The sequence below is a fragment of the Epinephelus moara genome, chromosome 12 (genome assembly GCF_006386435.1).
Source record: "Epinephelus moara isolate mb chromosome 12, YSFRI_EMoa_1.0, whole genome shotgun sequence".
NCBI classification, from domain to species: Eukaryota; Metazoa; Chordata; class Actinopteri; order Perciformes; family Serranidae; genus Epinephelus; species Epinephelus moara.
The window spans coordinates 27034578-27060198 of NC_065517.1; the positions used below are offsets into that span (position 1 = coordinate 27034578).

The 25621-nt window shown below is 41.9% G+C and overlaps 1 protein-coding gene across 2 annotated transcripts in view; it reads right to left on the reverse strand.

Annotated features, from left to right (window-relative positions):
* Positions 1–1282: 1282 nt before the first annotated feature.
* fig4a (FIG4 phosphoinositide 5-phosphatase a) overlaps positions 1283–25621 on the reverse strand; it is a 105136-nt gene continuing 80797 nt past the window's right edge. For both annotated transcript variants that reach the window (XM_050058075.1, XM_050058076.1), the window contains 3 exons: positions 19220–19308; positions 11773–11847; positions 1283–2028 (listed from right to left, as the gene is read on the reverse strand). In XM_050058075.1, coding sequence (XP_049914032.1) covers positions 1851–2028; positions 11773–11847; positions 19220–19308 — 342 coding nt within the window. In that variant the 3' untranslated portion in view covers positions 1283–1850. The remainder of the gene's footprint in view (positions 2029–11772; positions 11848–19219; positions 19309–25621) is intronic.

The window sequence follows — 25621 nt, forward strand, 5'->3', positions numbered from 1 at the left end:
TTTAAAGGCGTGACCTTTTTTTAAGTGAGACACTATGGTTGCGTCTGGTTGCTGTGATACAGAATATCCACAGAAGTAAACATGTCAGCACAAGGTAGAGGACTCGCTTTGGCAGCACGTAGAGAGAGAGGACGGACCCGCCAGTCTGCATGGGGTTCATGAGAGTAAACATGTATTAATATATTTACAGTGTGTAACATATTTGTCCTCCATCGCTGTTGTGGTTGTTCAGCACTTGTACATATAAGATATGATAGTTTATCTTTGTGGTATTTGTTCCACCCCTTCTCCACTGTGATTAAAGGTTTGGGTAAAAAGTGGCTGTGACAAGCACAAGGTTTTACCCAAAGTTGAACATTTTGGACTCTCGGTGCTCAGAAGAAAACACAAACGTTCAGAGCTCAGAGCAGAATAGACACTTAGCACCTTGTCGTAGCGTAGCGTAAACACACGGCGCTCAAATTTGCAATGATTTTTAAAATACAGTGGCCCCAGGACACAGCCTCTAAGTGACTACTGAAGACAACTTTTGAAACTGGTCCAGTGTTGAGGGAGACCGCTGGGCGCAACAGACTACAGTGTGATCCATACAGGCAATTGTAAACTGTCAATTTACGTCTACTAAAAGAGCTTGTTTTTGCCACTGACAGGATCAGATTGTTATAAGAGGTGTCTGACAACAATATGGAAAAGACCCTACAGAGAATGGGAACGTTTATCTTTATCTTTCCCTGGTCTGTTTGTTATTGTGACTATTAAGTCTCGCCCAAGGAGACGTCTCGTTCTGAAATCTCACAAGTCGACTTGCTGCAAGAAAAACAACTTTAGAAGAGTAGTGAGAGTTGGAGAGAGGAGTGCCGGGAAGAGTTTGTTGTGTTGGAGTACAGAAAACGTAGCTTAGCGTTATCTAAAAGATTTTCAATGTCATGGCTAAATATTAAGTCGGGACAGGCATTTTAAGTAACTTGCCAATACTGGCAAAAACAAGAGAACAGGCATGTTAATTGGTCAACAATGGGAAAGAAGTGCAATTTCAAATTAATATATTAAACAAACACACTTCAGTTTACCTTTTAAACCATAAATTCAAGGGAAAAATAAGAACAATCTGCAAACTTTCTGTTACTGCTGTAACGTTACATGATTTAAAAACCCAGCATTGAAGGACAGTCTCCAAGGTGCTATCCTCCTGGTCAGTTCAACGTCTGCCTAATTAGCACAAACAGCTTGACAGACCATCACAAAGGGGCGGGGCTTAGCAAAGGGTCAATAGCCTCATCACAAAGGGGCGGGGCTTAGCAAAGGGTCAATAGCCTGTATGGATTATATTGCAGCCTGTTTAACCTCTGTGGCATTTAATAAAAAGTGTTGTCTCCTTTAGTCACGTTGACACAGAAACATGGGAAAACAAGGTCCTTTTAGGAGTCAAAACAATTCACATGTTCCAAACATACATACAGTTAAATAACCCTTCTTAAAAGAAATGCTACTAAAACTTAATTGATGGAAAACAATACAAAGAGCTAATAAAAAGCACCATATAGGCATCCTGTTGAGGCACACCTGACACAACTGGATAACATTTGAAGCTATTAAAACACAGAAATGACTTTCATTAAAAAGAAAAATTAACCCACACAGTTTAGTCCTACTACAGGACACATGGGCTGTATATGCACTGTTATCTTCACTATGGGCTACTGGACTGTGGTCTACTCTGAACAGAAAAGCAAAATGGATTTACACATGCAAGGAAACATCTCTTGCTCCAAACATCAGATTCATTGATTGAATCAGATCATCTGGATTTGCATACTGGTTCAAGAAATCAGGTCCTTGTTGTGTGCGTCTCACATGTATCTGTTCTTGACGTACTCCCTGTACATCAGCATGTCCTCCCTGCACAGCACCCTCACCTGGCCCTGACCCGTCGTCACATGGCTCTCAAACTCATCGCGGCTGTCTCTGTCCACCTGCGGGGGAGAAACGCCATAGATGCTGTCCTCCGGGAAGCAGGACACCGGCTCTCTGAGAGGGAAGGACGAAGAAGAGGAGGGAAAGGCAGAAGCATGTTCAAATAATGGATGCAGTGAAGAACCACTTTCACACAAATCACGTGGAGGTAGAAAAACAAGCCATAAAGTTTAACTGTAACATCAGAGGAAAATGGTTTCTATCTATAGCTGTCACTAGGTGATGAAAAAAGTGCAGCAAGGCCTAGAACATTTTTTTAGTCTGACCAACATCTTCTGAAAATCTGCCGGAGAGAGTGAGTCATTAAGAGGACTGTTAATGGAAACAACATGAGGATTGAAGAGATGGGCACTTTTACAGCTGGATTACTCACATTTCCACAGAAACTACACTCTAAAGCATGTGTCATCACCTTCAGGGTGGATTATCAACCGTGTGCTCTTCAGGTTATCCACTCAGCCGGCTAGTTCAACAGCTGCTCAGACACATGCCTGCCTCACACATGCAGCTCCCTGATAACTGGTTGTATCAAAGCCTCAGCAGAGGCCCTGGTAGCTCGAAGAAGCCTTGAGATAAATTATTTACTCGTGTCATCATGGAGTTCTCAGCTAAGGGTATAATGGAAAATGAAGCAAATACAGGAGCTGCAAGCAGGTCTACCGAGGTCCGAGTGCCCACTTCCAAATCAAAGACGGACTGTCACAAGGCAACCAAGACGCTGAGGCTTTTTTAAAATCACGTTTGATTGTATTTTTGGACAAGGTGAAGCCAGGTTTCCATCCAAACTTGGACACTATTGTTGTAACAAACTACCTCATCCTCCAGACCTCCTGACGTTACTAATGTTACATGGTGACCTGATGAAAGCGTACAAGACTCAAGCAGACTATAACTATTCCAGGTCCATGACTGAAACGACGGCTGTCTTGTTTTTTTGGTCGGGTGGGTAAATTTGCTTGAGTGTAACTGTCTTTTATACTTCAACTCTGCATTTGTTTTTTTCCCAATTTGATTGATTGGAACAGCTGTAAACGGAGCAAATTTTAGACGTTGGTGCAGTGTTGGTAGTCTCTGACTCCAGTTCCCTGCCCTCCGTCTGGACAGCACACTGACATATGACGTCATGTGCAAAGAAGCTATGAAGGAAGCACATAAAAACAGTTGGATGGAAACCCACCTTGAGACGCTCGCCTGCAGTGCACACTACTATGTCATGATCCATTGATCTGGATCGATGTCCTGATTTAATGATCAAAAATCCAATGTCATTGATGGAAAGTAAAAACTGTCATCATCTCTAAGATATGCCTTCATTTTAAAATTCCCATGGCACATCTGTGTCACCACCTGCTAATGCCAGAGAGATAATGACAAACAGCCAGGGAAAGACAATAAGGAAGGAATAAATCAGCAGAATGGAAATATTTGGGATTTTGGAGAAAAGATGGTTCAACAGACAACAATACTATATAAAATATTCAGGAAACATGATGAACCTGGCCGGGCATATCACCCCTTAAAGTTGTTGCTCTTGCAACACCAACATTAGCTCCTTTGTTTCAACAATGCCTGGCAGAAAAAACACGCATGTAGGCTGAAATTAAACTCTGCTGATCTGTCGAGACTTTAAGCAAAGGCGAGTAAGAAAATGTCTAAGTAATGCAAGTTATTTATTAAACTATTAGTGAAGGAAAGTCTGCTAGCCACTCGGCTAATTTATGTTATGTAAAGAGGCTTAGGCTAATAATAGTGACTAGCAAAAAAAAAAAAAATGTTTTTTTTTCTATGATTCTTGAGAGTTATATTTTGTAGTTATTCATTTTATACTTTTGTGAAATGATCTTGTTGTGTTTTACGTGCGTTCTTGGAGTCAGTTTGAAGTAAAATTTACTGCGTCTATCAGGTTACAATTATATATGTATTGTTTTTTTCTTTTACGGCCCAAAGCATCAAATTAAGGGGTGGCAGATTCTTTTGTAACCAATTGTGCTAAATGTGCATGATGATGTTATATTATATACCTGAATTAAACTGATTCAATATTATATTATTTAGATCGGTTCCCGTCTGCAGCCAGGCACAGGAAAATAAAAGGCTTGCTAACATTAGTGTGCTAGCTACGTTAGCTATGGCTGAATGCTGGCAGGCAGAAACAAACATCTATGATCCATTGGCCATTTAAAAACCCAAATAAAGAACACTTTTTTTCTAGAATGAGCAGTGGTGGAAGTTACTGTAGTCTGTTCTGATGAAGGAGTTGATAAGAAGACAACATTAGCTAGTTGGAAAGTTGTGTAGTGTTACTTCCAGGAAGTTATAACAGTTCTTTATGACAATCATTTCACATCACACAGTATTCAGTTCATGTAGGCTAAACCTAACCCACACTCCTCTTTTGAGCGTCCAACAGTGATTATAGCCTAAATGTTATAATTAACTGGAGACAAAACCTTTTTTTCTAATACACGTAAATTATAAACCCATGGATACAAAAACATCTCATTGCAATCAGTTGAGAAATATAAACATTGTAGTGTTATTTTATCCAGAAAAGCTACAGCTCCTTGTTTGTCGACAGGCAAGTCTTGCTCTCTCCAATATGACGGCGGCATTGACGCACTGCTGCAACGAGCTGACACAGTCAATGAGGCGTCTACATATATACGTCTATGGTGTCAAACACACAAGTCCTGATTTGTGCTCTGTCTGTTGATTTGGTTGGTGACTCTTCACACATAGTGACTCTTCACACATAGCTGACGTCTCAGCAGCTCTTACAAATAATGACTGCAGTCTGCCGACATGTCAAGTGATGAGAAATGTAGAGTAAAGCCAGAGATCCCCCAGCTATAGTGTCACATTGTAGAAATGGATGTAACGTGTTGATCAGACCGGAGAATAATTATCAGATGAGCATGACTGATAAATTGTATAAGTTAACAAAAGTCTCCAAATTTTTCAAACTTGTAAAGCTGATCATGATCACAACACAGCTTGTGTAAAACAGGACTGGGACGACACCTTTATCGGACATGATCATTTATAGAGAGTAACTGATCTCTTCTCAGTCAGTGATAATTGTCCATTCAACTGGATCTGTGAGTTAAAAGCTCATTATGATCTGAGGCAGAGACAAATCACCACACCTCACTGACGCTGCTCAACAGGAATCTGCCACAGCATTCATATCCTTTCCGCTTTTACCTCCACCAATTGAGGAAGCATTACCTATGCCTGATGGGTCAATAGAGGAACTGCACAGAGGGAGGTGACAGATTCACGGGTTTTTGGGTTCTGTAACAGCTCTTAGAAAAGCAGTGTTGCACAACAACAGACCTGCCGGGCCCTGTGGACCTGACACGAGGGGGACAGGAATAGACAGATGGACTAATGAAAGGCCAGAGTGATGATATAGGCAGATGAAAAGACCTTACTGAGGCTGTTCTTTTACACAAAATCCAGTATCTGTATGTCTGCCACCTTTGTGTGAAATGTAATAAATTTCACCTGTGCTAAATTATAAATAGCATTTCTTTGAGCAGACATGTTCATACAAATCCCGTGTTCAAAGACAGCCATAAGAGTCATGCGTTCACTCAAAAAAACCTTGGACGGCACTAAAAGATGGAGTCAGATGCTCGAAAATTCATCTCTCCTTCATTCTTCTCTGAAGTCACCAATTTTCATCTTATCATCATCGCAAGAAGACGTCAAGTGAGCGGGTAATCGTATCTGTCAGACCTGGGCTGCTTCACTGCCTTTACTACTCCAGGACAGCAGCACTGACCCTGAGAGACTTGAACAATTATGTTTCTACAATCTGCCGTCTTTCAAACTGTAAGCGCAGCAGGACTTCGTCAAGTATTCGAAAACCATTTTTATACTCTATGGACGGCAATGGCACTCAGTTGTTTGACCACTTTGGTCCAGACTTAAATATCTCAATATGCACTGGATGCAGGGCACTTGGCACTTTTATAATAGTAGATGAAGAGTCTTTGGATTTTGGACCAATGGTTGGACGAAAGAAGCAAATTAAAAATACTTTCAGTGCATCTTTGTCCATGATGTCCTGCCCTTGTTTGGTTCAATAGACACACTCACCACCTCCTTTTTTCTCTCCTTGTATTCTAAGTGACAAGGAGACCTCAGAATTGCATCTCTGCTTTTCGCAGATGATGTGGTTCTGTTGGCTCCATCACACCGTGACCTCCAGCATGCACTGGGGCGTTTTGCAGTGTCAAGCAGTTGGGATGAGAGTCAGCACCTCCAAGTCTGAGGCCATGGTTCTCTGCCGGAAACCGGTGGATTGCCCTGTCTGGGTTGGGGGAGAGTTACTGCCTCAAGCGAGGGAGTTCAAGTATCTCAGGGTCTTGGGGCGCGGGTGGCTTAGTGGTAGAGCAGGCACCCCATGTACAAGGCTGTTGCCGCAGCGGCCTGGGTTCGACTCCAGCCTGTGGCCCTTTGCTGCATGTCACTCCCTCTCTCTCTCCCCCCTTCACGCTTGTCTGTCCTATCTATTAAAGGCTAAAAAGCCCCCAAAAATATCTTTACAAAAAAAAAAAAAAAAAAGTATCTCAGGGTCTTGTTCACGAGTGAGGTTAGAACGGAGCGTGAGATGGATAGGCGGGTTGATTTACTGGTCCATCTACGTCCCAGCCCTCACCTATGGTCATGAGCTCTGGGTAGTGACTGAAAGAATGAGATTGTGGATACAAGCGGCGGAAATGAGTTTCCTCCGTGGGGTGGCTGGGCTCAGCCTTAGAGATAGAGTGAGGAGTTCGGACATCCGGAGGGAGCTCTGAATAGAGTCGCTGCTCCTTTGTGTCGAAAGGGGCCAATTGAGGTGGTTCGGGCATCTAAACAGGATGCCTCCTGGGTGCCTCCCGCTGGAGGTGTCCCGGGCACGTCCAACTGGTAGGAGGCCTCAGGGCAGACCCAGAACACGCTGGAGAGATTACATATCTCGTTTGGCCTGGGAACGCCTTGGGGGTCCCCCAGTAGGAGCTGGAAAGCATTGCTGGGGGAGGGACGTCTGGGGTGCTTTGCTTGGCCTGCTGCCCCCGCGATCCAGCCCGGATAAGCGGATGAAAATGGATGGATGTATTCAAAGTTTAAAATATCTTCTATTTAGACATTATTTCATCAAATCGCTCCATTATCAAAATACAGAATGATTGCACAAATACAGAAACAAAAAAAACAACAACAAAAAAAAACAGCTGTTAGAAGGAATCTGGATGATGTAATGTAACCTAATAAGCGGGCTGTAGGATAGCGTTTGGTTTAGAGACCTGTGCTGGAGCCCGAGGCCCGAGGGGCCTGAAAAGCCCGACAGCCCGAGGGCCGGGCTTTGGGCCAATTCCCACATCATTACCTCAGACACAGGCTGGGCTTGGGCTTTTTTTTTTTTTAACCTGCCAACTAGAGAGATGTGTGTTTGTGTTTAACGAATTTAAACAGCAACATTTAAACGCAGCAGCCGCTGTGCCTCTCCCTCTCCGCTGCACGTCACTCATCATATTTTACTGATCCCATTCGCACGTCCAGCCCACAGGTCCCGCCACAAACATGGACAACATAAAGAAAAAGATTGAAGATGGTGAACTTAAGATGGTGAGCAACACCAAGGGAAAAGCTCATTATTGGACAAAGTTTAAACTTGTTACAACCCTTCAAGATGAGCCAACCGGGTTTGTTCAGTGCAGTCACTTCAAAAAACAAAATAATCAATTAAACAACCCCAAAAATGCTTCAAACACTTTTCTAAATAATCTTAATATTGAAAGGAAACGAAATATACCCACTTATGCCATTATAAGTGCTTAGATATCTGGGTATATTTCGTTTCCTCCTTCCTAATATAGTTTTATATGCGTTTGTGCCAAAGCACTTTAAATTTTGACCCTCTGTGTGTTTTCCTGGAGAGATTAGATCATCCACAAAAGAACCTAGGACTTGGCTCTTTGACAGGGTACAATGAGCTGGGATTTGCACATCCAAAGACCTCCGCCTAATCCAGCAGTGTCTGTTTCACATGACCTTCAACCTTTCCTCCTCTGAACAATGACCCCTTTGCTTCCATCTGGCTTTCTAGAAAATGGTTAGCTATGACAAACCTTTTAACTCATGGTCCTCTTACAAAGCTGCGAGATCTTCTACAAACAGAAATCTTCACCTGCCAACTCTCGCTTTTAAGTGCAGCACAAGACGAACTAAAGCTTCAGCACGTTGATATATTTTTGTCCTCTACCATTTGTCTGGTCTGTACAGGTACCATTTCTCAGATATCTGTTTATGTTTCATTCAGCTATGATGGATACAGCTAAACATCAAAGCCCATCTGGCTACCTGGATGTATTTTTAGAGCAAAACAATAAAACAACCCCGTCAGTTTCCTCTCATGCCTCCGCTGCTGCCTCTCGGCTCTTTCTCCTTCAAAAGCCTTCGCTCCAGCAGCTCTCATTTTGAGCTGAAAGTGTTATTTTTCTTGAGATTGGGGATAGATTTTTAATACCACTATGCTGAGTGAGTGGTAAACTATTTCTGTGCAGAAAGGCACTCGATAAAAATATCAGTACTTTCAAATATCTTACTTCCTTTCTTTTATTTTTGGACTCAGGGCTTTATAGGTATATAAAACTCGCTACTTTTTGTCTGCTATGACAATGTGTTAATAGAACACAGCCAAACTACTTTTTAGCAGCTGGAGCATCACTCTCACTCTCAGCAGTAAAATTAAAAAAACATATTTCCCAAAAAGTCGAAATATGCCTTTTAAAATGTATTTGTCCGACTGTTGAAAATCTCTGGTTGTCTTTTACTTTAATACTTGGATTACTAAAATCAATTACGGTGCCTGTTGTTTATTTATTCATTTTTATTATTTCTGTTTACCTGACAGGGATAAAGCACATTTTCTTAGCTGTATGCTAATTTACATATTTCATCCTTGGGTAGGAAACAGAGAGTAACAGCTTTGTTTTAGAAAATTAAAACTGTAATTAAAAACACAATGACAAGGCAGCACTTACTCACTATACAACAATGTCAATAACAAGATTTTACAACATAACTTTGGCATTCTTCAACCTTGTTTTTGCCACTGACAAGCTCACTTACTATGAATTATCTAGGTGTCTGAAAACATCATGGAAAGGATCTCCAGAACAATAGACCTTTTTGTCAAAGAGTAAAATCCTTTCTGTTTAACCAGAAACAGCCTTGAAATCACTTTTGCTAAATCCACCAGACTCCGTTTAAATAAACAGCCATGTTAGCGTGTATAGATCCAGCATAGTCACATTTAACTGGGTGAATTAAGGGTTTATTTCAATCAAATCAGAGCTGGTGATTGTTGGAACACTGGAAAGATGAACCAAGGTGGCTTTTGGGAGTTTTATTTTGTTTCATTCGACTCTGAATGAAGTGTGTTGTACAATGATAAAATTACTGTTTATTTAAGTGGAGTCTGGTGGGTTTAGCAACAGCAATGTCAAGGCTGTTTCTGGTTAAACATAAAGGATCTTATTCTAACAAAAAGGTCAGTTTTTGTAGGGATCTATTCCATAATGTTGTCAGACACGCCTGCCCTGTTTGGTTCGATTCAATCAAACCCAAGTTCTTTTGCCTCCTAAGTGTGGTTCGTTTGGCAGGCGTGAACACAGCAATCACACTCTTATGCACCAAAACAACCGGACTGAGACCTTCTTGAAGAGGTGGTCTTGATCCGGTTACAAACGAACTCTGTTGCAGTTCATTTGTGGTGAGAACATGTTCTGACCTCGATCTGAACCAACTGCAGTCACATGACACATTGTTTGGGTTAAACATGAGCATGTTACAGTCCTGGAGGATTATTAATGTGCGCCTCCTCCTGTACTGCCTTAATATGCACATTCAGCACATCCAATGCATCAAAACATGGTTTTCTTGTTGGAGCTGCGCCTCTTTTTCAAACTGTATGGTTTGACTAAAATGAACAATGACAGCAATATAGTCCACGATGAGCAGCGCTAAAATCAACCTGCGTAGTTGTCCCTCCGTTGTGACATTAGAAAGTGTCACATTTATCTTGCACGTGTACTCTTCTTCAACGTTTGCTTACTTCCTGGATTTTTCCCGCATGGAAATTCTGACCAATCAAGAGCAGCTTTCTCACACAAGGCACTGGTCTGCTTGTAAATGCTGCCGTGAGAACACAAACCAACTCTAGGCAATTATACAACTCTGTAATAAAATCAGTCCCTGATTTGAACCAAAGTAAGACAACTCTAGGTCTGAAAGCACCCTTTGAATAACAATCTGAGTCTGTCAGTGGCAAAATCAAGTTTCTAGTGGACGTACATTGACAGTGCGCAATTGTATATTAATGTTACATTGCAGCCTGTTTTGCCACTGCCAGGGTCTCGCTTTATATTGGACCAATTTCAAAAATTGTTGTCTCCATTGTTGGACACAGAAACATAGGAAAAAAGGTCCAGGTTGAGAAACAGAAGTTGCCCTTTAAGGCACCACAACAACAAGAACAAGATTTCACAACATACACATCCCGTGTTTGCGTTTATGCGTGTTGGGTACATGATCAGGTTGATTCAAGCTATGATGTCATATTGAATTTAAAAATCATTCAAGCTGCAGCACTGTCTTATATAAAAGTTTGTTGCTCTAATAAAGAAGGTTGAACTGTCAAACTCACGCACGCACGCACGCACGCACGCACGCACGCACGCACGCACGCACGCACGCACAGTCACCTCCATCGGTTGTCCTATTATCTGACCACATGATATGAACACTTTTAATTGTGGAGGAGCTGAATTATTGATCACCTTGTACATCAAACTGGCATCAGCAGGACTCACAAGACCATCAAAGGTCAAGAGGTTATACTGCTAAATGGTGTTACAATGATGGTGACTTGACGGCTTCTGTCCAGTGTCTTGCCGTGTTCGTTTTGTTGCTTTTCCATCTTGTGATACAGTATGAAATGTGTGAAAAGTTCATTGAGTGCATGTATAGTGCTGCATCTACAGGTAACTGGGTTTAGAGAAACCTTGTATGTATCTGCACGCAGTGTATAAGCATATCCATGTGAGTGTTTAAAAATAGAAGAGCATTAGAAGAATTAGAAGAGGGAGCATAGCACGGCAATTTTTGTGTCCCGTCATTTCTCTGACAGAACACTGTTTGATTTGAGCCCTGTCAATGCTACAGCATTCACAGAGCAAGCATGTACATTATGCGTGAAGTAGCAAGAGTGAAAAGAGAATGGATATTCAGAGGAACGGTGGAGACACTGTGCCATTGATATGCTGTCTGTGAATGTGTGAGTTAGAGTCAGAACCACAAAGAAAAAGAGAGCAAGACAAAGAGGGAAAGTGCTACTGTGTCTGTACGGCTGCACATTGCCATCCCACGTGTGTCGAGTTTTGAATCTAGCTGAAGACAAAACACCCGCTGGGTCACGGCTGCAGCTAGCAGGAAGGCAAAGGGGTGGACTATCTTGGAAACAGCGGGGTTGACAAGAAGTAAAGAAAGAGTATTTGGTTAAAAGAGCTTAAGATTAAACAGCACACAGCCAGAAGCCTCCCTGGAGACCACTTAGTGCGAGCAACTGTGTTCACTTGTCCCAAGGCTACTGAGTGGTATCTAAAAGGGCTGGATTAGAACTGCAAACCCATATTGACATGTGACACCAAACACATGAATCGGGATTACCGAGTTTGGGTACATATGGCTTTTTTTTTTTGGTCTTTGTGTGTGTGTTTGGGTTGATTTGTCATGTGTTTTACTCACAAGCAGATGATGTTTGCCAGGTTTATGTGTTCTGTTCTTTCCACCCTGTGCTGGCTCTCGCCCAGACGTGCGAACCTGCAGAAAAAAAAAGAAGAAAGAAAAACGCAAAATTAACTGAACGTAATTAAAAAAAAGTCAGGTAACAGTGTAATTAATCTCTAAAGGACCCTTTATATTTTAGATTCATTTTGTGTATTTTTCAACACAAATATTTAGAGATGAGCTCAACATGTCTGTTGGGATCTTGAATGTCATCAAATCTCAAATTTCCCCCAAGGTTATTTTTCTCCTGCAAAGACACAATAATATGCAACAGTTGAGAGTGTTCCCCTCTGGCTCCTGCTTATGATTTTTTAATATTAATGCACTGATTAGCAGCGCTTTGGCTGCAGCTAACATCTTTGGAGCCATTCCAACTTCCAGCCTGAATAATGAATGCAGTTTCATTCTCATTATGTGCCACGACAGTAGGAGGATATGAACAATATTCTTCAAGACAATTTGGATTTTTTTTTTTTTTTTAAGTCAATTCCCTGTGCTTCAATCACCCCTCAAAACTGTGGCTGCCATCAAAGCCAGAGATACGCATCTAAGAAATAAAAGTAATTCTTTCATTACTGATTTGTAACGTCTCTCCACATGCAGAGATATGCCTCAGTCAGTAGCTTCCAGTACATCTGAACATTTTAACATAGTTATTAACAGCAAGGACACTTTGTGAGAAACACTGACAGTCATGCTCCATATTCAAAATGCAACAGGGGTGTTTACGTTTCACCCCGATCTGTTGGGACTAGGGTTGGGCAATATGATGGTGTATGCAACATGAAAGATTTGTGTAGAAAAACTGAAATTGATTCTCACATGATCTTGTGATTACTGTGTGAAACCGTGAGTCCAGCTGCCTCGCAAGGTAACGTGACTTGGGCTGACATGGCGGAAGATAATGAAGTTATAAATACAGAAGCCTGTAACACTTAAGGGTAACACTAAACACTGTCGCGGTGCGCATGTGTTCCCGAGCGCCTATTTCCAACAGCTGCACCCTGAGATAAACAGCTAAAAGATCCAACTTTTACAATGAAGCAGGACACACCACATGTCATGTGATGAGGATGAGGATGTGGATTTGAATTATAGCCACTGATTTCTTTCTTTTCTTCAATAAATATCAGTCTGTGGTCACCATGGAGGAGAAGTTGATCATTCTAGTGCAGAGCTGCCAGAGCTTCACGTCTGTCCCGTGGACAGTAGGCCTACACACAAACAGCGCCTGGAAGAAGATCATTTCTGTGTTCATGATTTCAGGTACACAGGCTATGATACATCGCTTGTCAAGGTTGCTTAGCAACCTCAGACGCAACCTGCGGCCATGCTTTTGAAAGCTGGCAGAGAAAGAGAAGAGTTGCACACAATCTACATAAACCAAAGTAAAAGCTTCACAGTTATATGCCTCCGCGAACCAGTCAATAGAATAGAACAGAAAAGACTTTATTGTCATTGTACAGGGTACAACGAAATTATGGGTGCTCAGCCCACACAGTCAAGTTTCTCTTACAGTTTACATCCATGTCTGTGAAAACATAGATGCTTCACATACATCTCCCCCCCGGCAGCACAGAAGATCTATATAATCAGCACAGTTTCAAACATCCACTTGGACTAAAGAAGAAACTAACTAGAATTTGGTGGGCAAAGGTCAAGGTCACTGTGACCTAACAAAACACGTTTTTGGCCATAACATCAGAATTCTTATGTTAATTATGATAAAACTTCACTCAAATGTCTAACAGGTTAAAATGATGAAGTGATGACATTTTATATCCTAAAGGTCAAAGGTCAGCTTCATTGTGACCAGTGTTGGGCAGTAGCGTCACTACAGTAGCGGACGTTTGTAGATTAACTACATTTCTCAGTAGCTTGGTGGTAGCGTCGCTGTTTTCTGAATCAAGTAACTTCTCAGTAGCTCTTTTATTGATCACTTAGCGCGGTAGCGTCCACACAAGCTACATTTCCAAAATCATTTCTGAAGCTCAAACGAGGCGGGGATTTCTGTTATGGACTGAAATAAAACTGTCACCGCTACCACACAGAGTCACTTCCGCATGAACCTGACGGGGGACAGCCCTCCATTCCGAAACACCGCCGTTCCGAACGACCCCCACTCCGAAATTGATTTTCAAGTCCATATCGAGTTTCCTGCATCAAACACTGCCGCCCGCTCTCCGGCCGCACTCGCACAATTCTGAAACTCGTTGTACTACAAAAGCTTGAAATGAACGTTCAACTCATTGTTTTTTATTGAAAATATGTCACTGTCTTCATTTATTATGTATAATTTCTCTAGCAGCAAACACATTTAAAGGAGACGCTTGTCAAGTCTTTTTACGCGCGCCGTCCGTGGTGCTGAAATCCCCGCTGCAGCCGCCGCTCCTGCTGACAGCAGACCGGGGGAGAAAAAAAAGACATTTCTTTGCTCTGTGCTTTCAGAAAATAACCAGGGTTAGGGTAAGAAAGACCAACGGTCTGTACAGCAGTCCCACTGTGTTTGCCAGGGCATATCAGGCTGTGTGATTATGCACAAAGTTTGGTTTAACGCATTGGAGCAATTTCATACAATTTCGGACATTTAACGTGATAAACTAATTTCAATTCAACATGGTCATTTGCTTAGAGGATTCAGCTGAAGCATAATGAGTGTTATATGTCATTAAGATGAAGTATTTGCTTGTTTTGTGGTTAATAATGCACATAATCCATTTGACCCCATCATGAATGGGATTTATATTCGTTCCTGCAGACAGAGGCAAAAGGATCAATGCGCAGCCTCCGTTTCCTTTGCGTCCGTCTCGTTCATTCAAACTTTGTAAACACGGTTGGGATTTGTAGGGGACATACATGTGTATGCTGCTCACTATAAAATGTGTTTACTAAAATGTGTTTACTAGCCTCATTTCTAGTCAAAACAAATCTCTTTACACTTAAAAAAAATACTTGTTTCAAGCAAATTTTCACTTGAAATAAGTATGAAAATCTGCCCATGGAGCAAGTTTTTTTCTTTGCTTGTAATAAGAAAAAAAAAAAACTTGCTCCATGGACAGATTTTTTTCTACTTATTTCAAGTGAAAATTTTCCTGAAACAAGTGAAAATTGACTAAAAACAAGTTACTTTTTAGGTGATGAGTCTTATTTCAATTGTAATGAGATTTGTTTTGACTAGAAATAAACATTCTTGGTAAGATTTTGAGTTTTTATAGTGTACATACACATACATTGCAGCGGTGCCTGGATAGCGTGACGTGTGTGGTTGTGCTGCTGCCGTGGTCCTGCCTAATGCCTCCTGCTGCTGCTGCTGCTATCATTAGTCATACTTCTATTGTTATTATACACATATGATTATTGTCACACATGTATACTATCAGATATTAATATATTATTATTAATTATAATATTATTACTTTCATTAATGTTGTTATAAGCTACTGTCATTACCATCTGTCCTGCATCAATCTCTGTCTCTCTTTCTGTCTCATTGTGTCATACGGATTACTCATAATTTATTATGCTGATCTGTTCTGTACGACATCTATTTCACGTCTGTCCGTCCTGGAAGAGGGATCCCTCCTCAGTTGCTCTTCCTGAGGTTTCTACCGTTTTTTCCCCGTTAAAGGTTTTTTTTGGGGAGTTTTTCCTTATCCACTGTGAGGGTCCTAAGGACAGAGGGATGTCGTATGCTGTAAAGCCCTGTGAGGCAAATGATGTTGTGATGATGTGATTTGTGATATTGGGCTTTATAAATAAAATTGATTGAAATTGATTGATACATACACGTTTTGACCATGTTGTGACTGTTTGAAGCAGTGCTTCATTCTTGCTGTTGTGGTTTGAGTCGTGTTGTGAGTTAGCGCAGCTCACTGTTCAATAAACAATTGAACTTAACTTTTTTGCCTGCCTATCTGTTTGACTGACAGTTTTATTGATCAGTAAGATAACACTGACTTGGCACGAAGTTGGTTCAATTTAGTAAAAAGCTTGGATGTAGTTGCACTAGTTACTTTCATTTTGCTGTAGCTTAGCTTGCTACATTTCTGAGGGTGATAGCTTTGATGTAGTGAAGCTTCATTTAATATTAGAGTAACTAGTAGCTTAGCTCACTACACTTTCCAAGTAGCTTGCCCAACACTGATTGTGACATCATAATGTTCTGCATAAAACAGTTTTCTGGCCATTACTCAATGTCATAACTCAGGAACAGAAAGGGACACATTTGGTGAATTGATGACACTTACCTTAGGTGTCCATGTGCGCCAAATTTGAAAAATTCCCTCAAGGTGTTCTTGAGGTATCGTGTTTTCAAGAATGAGACAAACAAAGTCACAGTGACCTGGACCTTTGATCTATGACCACCAAAATCAGTTCATCACTGAGTTGACTCGAAGAAATTCTCTTCAGCCGTTCTGAAGATATCGCATTCACAAGGAATGGATTGACGTACTACCCGAAAACATAATGCCTCCGGCTACAATCATCGCTGGTGCAGAGGCATAAGAACAACCGGAATACTTTCACCTCTTCGCCTCTAAAAGTCTTTTAAATGAAGCTGCCAAGAAGGGGAAATTGCATTTTGGTTAAACCAATGACAGCTCATATCAACTCTGAGAGAATAACCATGGATGAGTGGTCACAAGTTGACATTGCTTCATTATTAGAGGTCCCAAGTCAAAAAGGTTCTAGACAACTATGCAGTAGCTACTTGGTTGTTGGGTTTGTTATACTTGGTTGTTGGGTTTATACTGCATGTAAATTTGATCAATATCAAAAGTGTTATTCTTTTTTGGTTCATGTTTTTCTAAGTCAAAATTCTCGTATTCCAGTTTCTTAAATGTGATTTTTTTTCTGTCTTCCTTACAGTAAACTGAATATCTTTGGGTTGTGGACAAAACAAGACACATGGGAAAAACTGATCGACCTTTTCCAACATGTAGAAAATAATCTTTACTTGCAGCCCTGTATTGCTTCAAGATGAGACCATACCAGTTATCCTCAGTGGGTTTAGGACAGCAGAGTGTGTGGAAAAAAAGCTATTAAAGCTCCATCAAACGCATCACACTGTATCAAACGTGCAGTTCGGATCCAAAGAACAGACAGCTGTGTTCATTATCAGAGCCTGACGATGGCTATTCACTGTACCTCATCAACAAGGTGGGGAGCAAACAAGGAGAAAGGACAAAATGAAACAGAAAGGACAGACAGAAAGTGACACTTGGGGTTAAAGGAAGGGAGAGGTGGACAAAAAAAGCAATGAGGTAAGAAGTGTGATGCACACAGCGGGGCAGAGTTGACAATGTCCCTTTACCAAAAAGACCGATATCACCCTGAGGGGCCGACTGATGCTGACTGCTTGTTCCTCCCCTATCTGTCTTGGGAACTGAATGCATCGTCCGTAACAATAAATAAATTTTCCTCAGGACCAGTTAAATGAGCAGAGGCAATCAGAAAATAACGCAGCCGTTTGCTGCAACGTGGCATCAAAAAATATGCTAGACATATGTATATATACTGAGAGCTGAAGGACAAACAGACAAACCGGAAGCCAGCTAAAGTTGGTACAGTAGGTATGAGATATAGCACACATACCCTGTGTTTGAGAGGTTGTGTGCGTGTTACTTCCTCAAAACTTCAGAAATATCTCTCAGTATAATGCAGTCCGCTTCAACACCTCTGCAAACTACAACCTCAATAATGAACATATTGTCAAATTAAAAAAATACTGTACCCCCCGAATGAGCCGCTGTTTATCAGTTACTCACCCTGTGTTACGCTGAATTCATAAAGAAAACCTCTTCACAATCTGATTGAGCATTCATGGGACGCGTTGGTACCCCAGAGGTACCCTCAATCCACAGTGGGGCCTTCTTGGATCACACTCAGCTCTGACATGTCAAGGCATGGACACAGGAGCTCTGGGAGTGTCTTGTGGAGTCTGGCAATGGGGCGCTGGCAGCGGATCCTTTGAGACCTGTCGGTTGTGAGGTGGGGTACCGGCATGTCCCATGGATGCTCGATCAGATTGGGATCTGAGGAATTTGGAGGCCAGGTTGACACTTTCCTCAGGCTATTTCTGAGCATTGTTTGTGGTGAGGCATGGTTCTTTTTTCTGCTGGAGGGGGGGCACTGCCATCAATTTGTTGGAGGAGCAGCTGTGTCTGTATGACACAAGCCTTACATTTATTTAAATGTTATTGAATATTGTGTGTTAGAATGTCAGAATGGGTGCCTCCATTGTTAGGAGGAGAAGGTGAAAATTAGACACTGATTGAAAATTGAGGTAAATATTATGTGTTACAGTATCGCCGTGATGACTGATATGATGTTTGTTACTAGTGGAACTTGGCTCCAATTGTGGCCGATGGCTCCAGCAGTCACACGGGGACGTCCATCCCAAACCAGAGCTGAAGAGGGGAGGGCTGTGTTAAATGATCAGTGGGTACATCTCCAGAGAAAGCAGGTCCCTTCTTCTTCTTCGTCGAAGTGTACTGTCCTTCATTTTAACATGCATTTACATGAATTTTGGGGGCTAGACCGCAACAACGGGGCCAGCACTGTAAAAGGAACTCCAGTCACTGCTTCAAATTAAAAGCCTACTAAGTTTCAACGTGGAGGCTGCAAGAAGGTAAAGCAGTAGCTCAGTCCATAGAGACATGGGTTGGGTACCCTAGGGTCGCCGGTCCAAGTCCCTGTCCGGACCAAATATGGTGTGGATTGGTAGCTGGAGGGGTGCCAGTTGGCCTCCTGGGCACTAAAGAGATGCCCTTGAGCAAGACACTGACCCCCAACTGCTCAAGGCCATGGACAGCCCCCTCACTCTATTTAATGCATGTAGAGGTCCTGTTCGTACATGTGTGTTTTTTGGGCCTGTGTGTATATGACAACAGAGTGAAAAAAATTTAATTTCCCCCCGGGATCAGTAACAGTTGACAATGTTGACCACAACTAAATATTATTATATTTGAAAAGGTGGAATCTATGGCTGAGCTGATTGAGCAGATTGAGACAGTTGAGTTTACCTAATATAGGGGCTGTACACATACCGCCTTTTTTGCGCCCTCAAATTCATTGTTTTCAATGTAGACGCCCAGGCAGGCACGCTAAAACGCCAGAGCGACGCCAGGGTGATGCCAGAGCGGTGCGCACACGCTCCCAAGTGCCCATTTTTCAAGGCGCGACGGCTGTGACAGATTTCTTTCCCTTCTTCCGTAAATACCAGTCTATGGTAAATATGGAGGAGAAGTTGATCATTTTAGTGCAGAGCTGTCAGAGCTTTAAATCTGCCCCACGCACAATAAGCCTACACACTTATAAACAGCATCTGGAAGAAGATAATTTCTGCACACAGGATTCCAGTTAAACAGGATATGGTACCGTGCTTGTTGAGGCTGCTTATTACCTTTCATAAATGCGCAGGTCTTTGTCTTCGGGTAACTCAGCCAGATTGAGTCCGTAGGGCTCCTTCACTGACTGCTGCTGCTGGATCTCCTGAGGAGAGGAGAAGGGAAAGGTAAGAAGCTACAGTACACGTGACTGAGACAGAAGAACACAAAAAGGTTTTCACAAGTTTTACCGCAACTTTAAAAGGAAAGAATAAAACGCAGAGAAACGTTACAGCAGGTAAAGCTGTCTGCTAACGGCCAGCTTCTCCAAACAGCAAATCAAGTAGCTGCAGCTCAAAATATAACACCATTGAGACAAGGTCATCAGGTTCAGCCGCTTCTCTACAACTGATTCACTACTTAAGATGGCCCAACGAGTGTAATTCAGACAACTATGAATGTAATTTGATTGTTGGTGTCTGATGAGATGGTGTCATGTTCAGGGACAGTGCCCTCCTGGGGGTCTTGCACACAGCGTGCAAAGTTAGTAGGGACATAATAATCACAATAAACATGATCAGTTTGAAAGGGTCAGACCGGTTCAAGCTGATTCTTCAAGGCTTCATGTGAGAAGATTGTGTGATCACAACAATTGTGTAATCACTGTCTGTTCTTGGAAAATTATTGAAATTATATCTACAAAGAGACAAAAATAAACTGTTGCAAAATCAAGTTGGAAGATAATGAAATCATACCCAGAGGCCATTGATCATGAGGTTATGCTCCCTTAAGAAACACGCTATTGTACCATATATGAAATAAGACCTTCAATTAAAAAATGCAATTAACCAATGAGATTAATGCGACCTAATAATCTAACACCAAGATAAAATGAAATAAAACTGTTGCCAGGGTTAATTCATTATTACACAAAGCTATGGGAACACCAAATAAAAGAAAAACAATAAATATTCCCAGGAGCACTTTTTTAATCATGCTGTGATTTATGTTATTTTTTTAGTTTCATGGAAACATGTAATTAACCTGCATTAAGCCCAATTCATAATAAATAGTTTAGCATTTCTATTGTAGTCTATTAACCCTTCCTATGATGATCTAACGACAGCTCGGTGCAGCAGAAAGACTGTCTAAAAACGTGTCCTAATGGTCTCCAGCAGCAGGGTTGCATCCCTTTAAAGTCAAAACAAGACAATGAGGCTACAGTGTGCACGTGCTCACTCAGACCAGACGATGTAAGTGGCAGGAAAACATTGTCTTGTCTGATTCAACTCAGTTTCATCTCAAAAAAATCATTTCAGAAACTGCTTGGCTAGTCTGACTCACCAGATTCTTATATCATACGAAAAATGCTTATCGTGATATATTTCGGCTTGTTGACGTCAAACTGTTCCCCACGGCAACAACAAGTATGGCTGAAAGTGAAGTTATTACAGACTCCGTGGTGGTTCCAAAAAGAGGAGCAGCTTCAGTAGTGTGGAATAAACTGTGGCGTCCTGAATGTTTTATGAACAGCCCTGGACTTATCAGACTCTTTTAGGAAGTTACTGCTTAGAGGGAACTCAGTCAGCGGGAATCTCATGCTCAAAGGCGATCCGCTGTCTGACACCGCGAGTCAGAAGTAATTTGCAACATCTTTTAACTCTAGCAGCGGCATGCGCTTCTGTAATAACGTCGTAATTATGTTCTGCTAGAGCCACATATAGCGGGCAAATTGTCCGTGGTTTTAACCAGCCATATGAGCTCCTCCAGAGCTGAGGTACAGTCATGCTTCACCTCTCAGGCGCCGATTATCAAATTATGTTGGTCTTTTTTATCTGTAAAAGTTGCAGAGGCATTTTATTGACAGCGCTCGCCTCCCCACTTGCAAATGTGAACACCAACATCAGTTCATCCTGACACTATTTTGCAGCAGCACTGTCGCTGCTTTCTGGGCTCAGCGCCTCCAAAGACAAATGTGGTTGGTTAAAAGAACACAAAAACGGCAGAGCATTTTGCCCCTGTAGCAGAAAGATAATGTGTGCTTCCAGACCTTTCTCTAGCACTGACATGACGCTGTGGCAATACGTCTGGCTGCACGAGACTTGGTTTTGGCTACTCCAGTGACTTAACTATTTTCTTGCTGTTGTTTTATATACTAGGCGGTACAGTGGTTATCACTGTCGCCTCACAGCAAGAGAGTTCCTGGTTCGAATCCGAGTTGGGGGAGCCCTTCTGTGCAGAGTTTGCATGTTCTCCCCGTGTCAGCATGGGTCCTCTCTGGGCACTCCGGCTTCCTCCCACAGTCCAAAGACATGCAGATTAATTGGTGACTCTGAATTGTCCGTAGGTGTGAATGGTTGTCTGTCTCTATGTGTCAGCCCTGTGATAGTCTGGTGACCTGTCCACTGTGTACCCTGCCTCTTACCCAGTGTCACCTGGGATAGGCTCCAGCACCCCGCAACCCCCAACAGGATAAGCGGTCATGGAAAATTAATGAATGTTTTATATACTTGGTATCTATGGTGATTTATCAGTCACATGACCGACCAATGGACTGTATATAAGAAAACTGTTACCAGCCTCGGATACTGCCCTGATTAAAGAATGGATGTATAAAGAGACCTGGATACAGCGTTCAAGGCAGGACCCCATTCAATTCTTTGAAAGTTGCTCAGTGGCACATGAACCCAAAAACCATTTGACTTCCTGGGTATAAAATTACCCTGATCTTCTTGAAATGTTATCGGACAAACTAGATTGCATCTCACTCGTAAAATGAGACATTCCGCAGGGGTTGTGATGGTCAAACAAAATGTATCCACTGATTTTCAGATGTCTCTTTCACAATGTCAGTCTATCGGAAAAAGTCTTTTGGGCCCAATGACGAACCTAACAGTTGTAATTATGCAGTTCGCCACTATGTCAAATTGGCTTCAAAGCCCGGTGCTGTTCCTGGGGGCCTAGATGACCGCCTGAAAGCCTAAAACATCTGTCAAATAGACCACTGCAACCCAGGAAGAGTTGCGTGTTGTGTTTCAATTTTAATAACAGAATAAAATTAAGCTTTGAAAAATTGAGGAACCTCATCAAATTACTTGGGTTTCCATCCAAGTATTACAAATTTTAAACCAAATTTTCAGAAAATCTGCAATAAAAATGCAAATTTATGCACTTTTTCCATCCACTATGTGAATACTGGGCGTTGATTCATCAAGATAAGCAGTAGGAGGTGCTAATTATCCAGTCAGGTGCCACTGCAGAAAAACTAGGCCAAACAAGATGACGTAAGTACAAGAGCGCCAGTCAAACTTCAAATGATGAAAACAATCAATGTACAATAATGAAGAGCACACTGGACAATAGAAATAGAGTACTGAGTAGCTAATATTACAGCTATATGCCTTTGGAAGAGTTTTGGTAACAGCCACATATGCATACATAAGCCTGTTAAAGCCATTCAGGGACAACAAAGAGAGCTTGCTGTGGTCTATGCAATGACAACATCATTTATTTGCTGAATCTTAACTGCATTTATTTTTTTACCGAAACACCGACTTTTCCACCTCACCCAAGAATAAAAACTCTTTTGCCATATTTGGAGATTTTTTTCAAACATTTGTTGTTTTTTTTATGCGCATATTGAAAATACACATAAAAAGAGGTGGAAGGAAACGCACCTAGAGATGCAAAAATTATGTAAATGCAATACCGTCATCGTGTTCAAACCCAGGATCCTTAGCCACAGAATAACCTCACAGTATTTAAGATGTAAAAGAGAGAAACTTTACTCTTTAAAAGTCCTGCGAAAAGTGTATTTTGCCTGCTTTTTATTAAGACTGAGAGAAGCTTGTTATGTAACAGCGTGCACAGCAGTGGCCATAAGCAGTCAGCTCTGCCATTGTTCTCTTTGACTGTTTTGACTGCTATATGCTCAACATAATGCATTCAGTTTTCACTGTATTTGTATTGATCCAAGCTGCCGGGGGGGGGGATGGATGAGGGTGTTTCAGGACCCTAGCCAAGACACAGCAGCTGTGAACACACACACACACACACACACACGGGCATACAGACAAAATCACAAAAACACACAGAGGCTCGCACAAACACAGAGTACACGAGAACGCACGCGCGTACTGCTGCATAAACACATTCACATGGTGCGTGAGAGCGCAGACGAGCATGTAAACACATACTTGCTTATACATACACCCACACACATTGCAAATCTATCCATGTTCATGCAGGCACACGTACGCCCATACTGAGGGGAATATGAAATGAGCATGTGTAATTACATGGCAAACGTAGTAATGATCTGATGTTTAAATATTTCAGCAGTTTTGTTTTGTGCTGGCACCCTGGCAATCCATTCTCAGGGACAGGCTCAGAGGCAGCGACACGAGACGCATGAGAACGAGAGTGTGTGTGCCCGACACGTGAGCTAGCTGTCCAGACCAAAATATTCATGACTAGCTCGATGCTCAAGGTCTCGAGAAGACAGAGCAGAGAAAACCTACGGAAAACACATCATAAATCAGGAGGAGAAAGAGACGGATGGAGCCGGGAGGGGAGAGCCTTTACATCTAACTGAGGATCAGAAACGGTCCTGTTGAGTTTTATCGTGATTTTCTGCTCAGTTTAATCAAGGCTAATTTTTTTTTTTTTCTTGATGCACAAAAAGGTAGACATTTTGTAGCATCGTCAGTGTCCATCCAATTGGTGAAAGGCAGCTGACACATACCAGCTTTGGGCTGATACATCCAGGGTTCCTACACATTTTCATGGACACAATGTCAAAACTTTTTCATGACTTGTTATCCATCCATCTATTTTCATCCACTCATCCAGGGCTGGGTCGCGGGGCAGCAGGCCAAGCAAAGCACCCCAAGCAAAGCACCCCAGACGTCCCTCTCCCCAGCAACACTTTCCAGCTCCTCCTGGGGGACCCCAAAGCGTTCCCAGGCCAGATGAGATATGTAATTCTTCCAGCGTATTCTGGGTCTGCCCCGGGGCCTCCTACCAGTGGGACGTGCCTGGAACACCTATAACAGGAGGCGCCCAGGAGGCATCCTGATCAGATGCCCGAACCACCTCAACTTACCCCTTTCAACACAAAGGAGCAGCAGCTCTAGCTAGCCTACATAAAATTTATGTTGCTGTTATGTTACATTACATGGAAGGTTAACCACAGATGATAACCGTAACAAGTTATTTTATCATAAGCAAAAAAATGCCATGACTTTTCCAAAACTTTGAGTAATTTTTACTAATTCCATGACTTGACTTTCAATGACTTGGGTTTACATGACCATGGTAACCCCTGTGCAACATGCAGTTTTCATGGAGATGGAAAGTTAGAAGAAGTTGTCACTGAAAACCTGCCATTTCAAACTTTTCTTTTGTTTTATTTTGTGGTGCAAATACCCGAACAATACTCTAGAGCAAACAAAACATAAGGCGTGGCAACTGTAAGAGGCACTGCTGGGCCAATTTAGAGGTACCTCATCAAATAAGTTGGGTTTCCGTCCAAACAGTAGAAACTTTAAACTAAATTTTAAGGAAAATGGACGATAAAAATGCAAATGTATGCGCTTTTTCACCCACTTTGTGAATACTGAGAGTGGGTCAGGTAAGCAGTAGGTGGTGATAATTTTCAAGTCAGTTGCCACTGCAGAAAACTAGGCAAAACAAGATGATGTAATCAAAAGAGTGCCAGTCAATCAGAGAACACACTCTAGGGCTTTTTTGCACGTATTGAAAATATACAGAAAAAGAGGTGGATGGAAACACACCTTGAGATGCAAATATAACGTAAATGCAATATCACGTTAAAGCAGTGTGCTCAAATCTGGGATCTGTAGCCATAAAATAAAATAATTATCAGTACCTCGGTTTCAGAAAATGTCCTGAGAAAAAAAGGTGTATTTTGCCTACTTTTTATTAAGACTGAGAGAAGCTTGTTATGTAACAGCGTGCACAGCAGTGGCCGTAAAGCAGTCAGCTCTGCCATTGTTCTCTTTGACTGTTTTGACTGCAGTATGCTTTGTGGTACAGATACCCAAACAATACTCTTGAGAGAACAATACATAAGGTGTAGCAACTCTACGAGGCATGACTAGGCCAATCTTTGAACTTGTAGACAGAGCAGTGCTAGCTCCTTCCCTGTTTCCTGTCCTAATGCTAGGCTAATTGCTTCCTGGCTCTAGCTTGTGATTGTGTTATCTATCTTTTCAACTAGCCCACCAATAACTGTAGAGACATTGCACCAAAACCATAAATGTCAACCTCATTGTGGAACTAAATGAAATAACCTAATGCCTACCATGAAGACTTTAAAAGACTGACAACCTCTCGCATCTTAAGATGATGTGACTTTGAAGTTACACCCTTAAAGATTTCGCAAAGACTGGTGATCTTGCAGGGTCACTATTTTCAGGACTGCAACTAGATTCCATTAGAGTTTATTTCCCATCTTG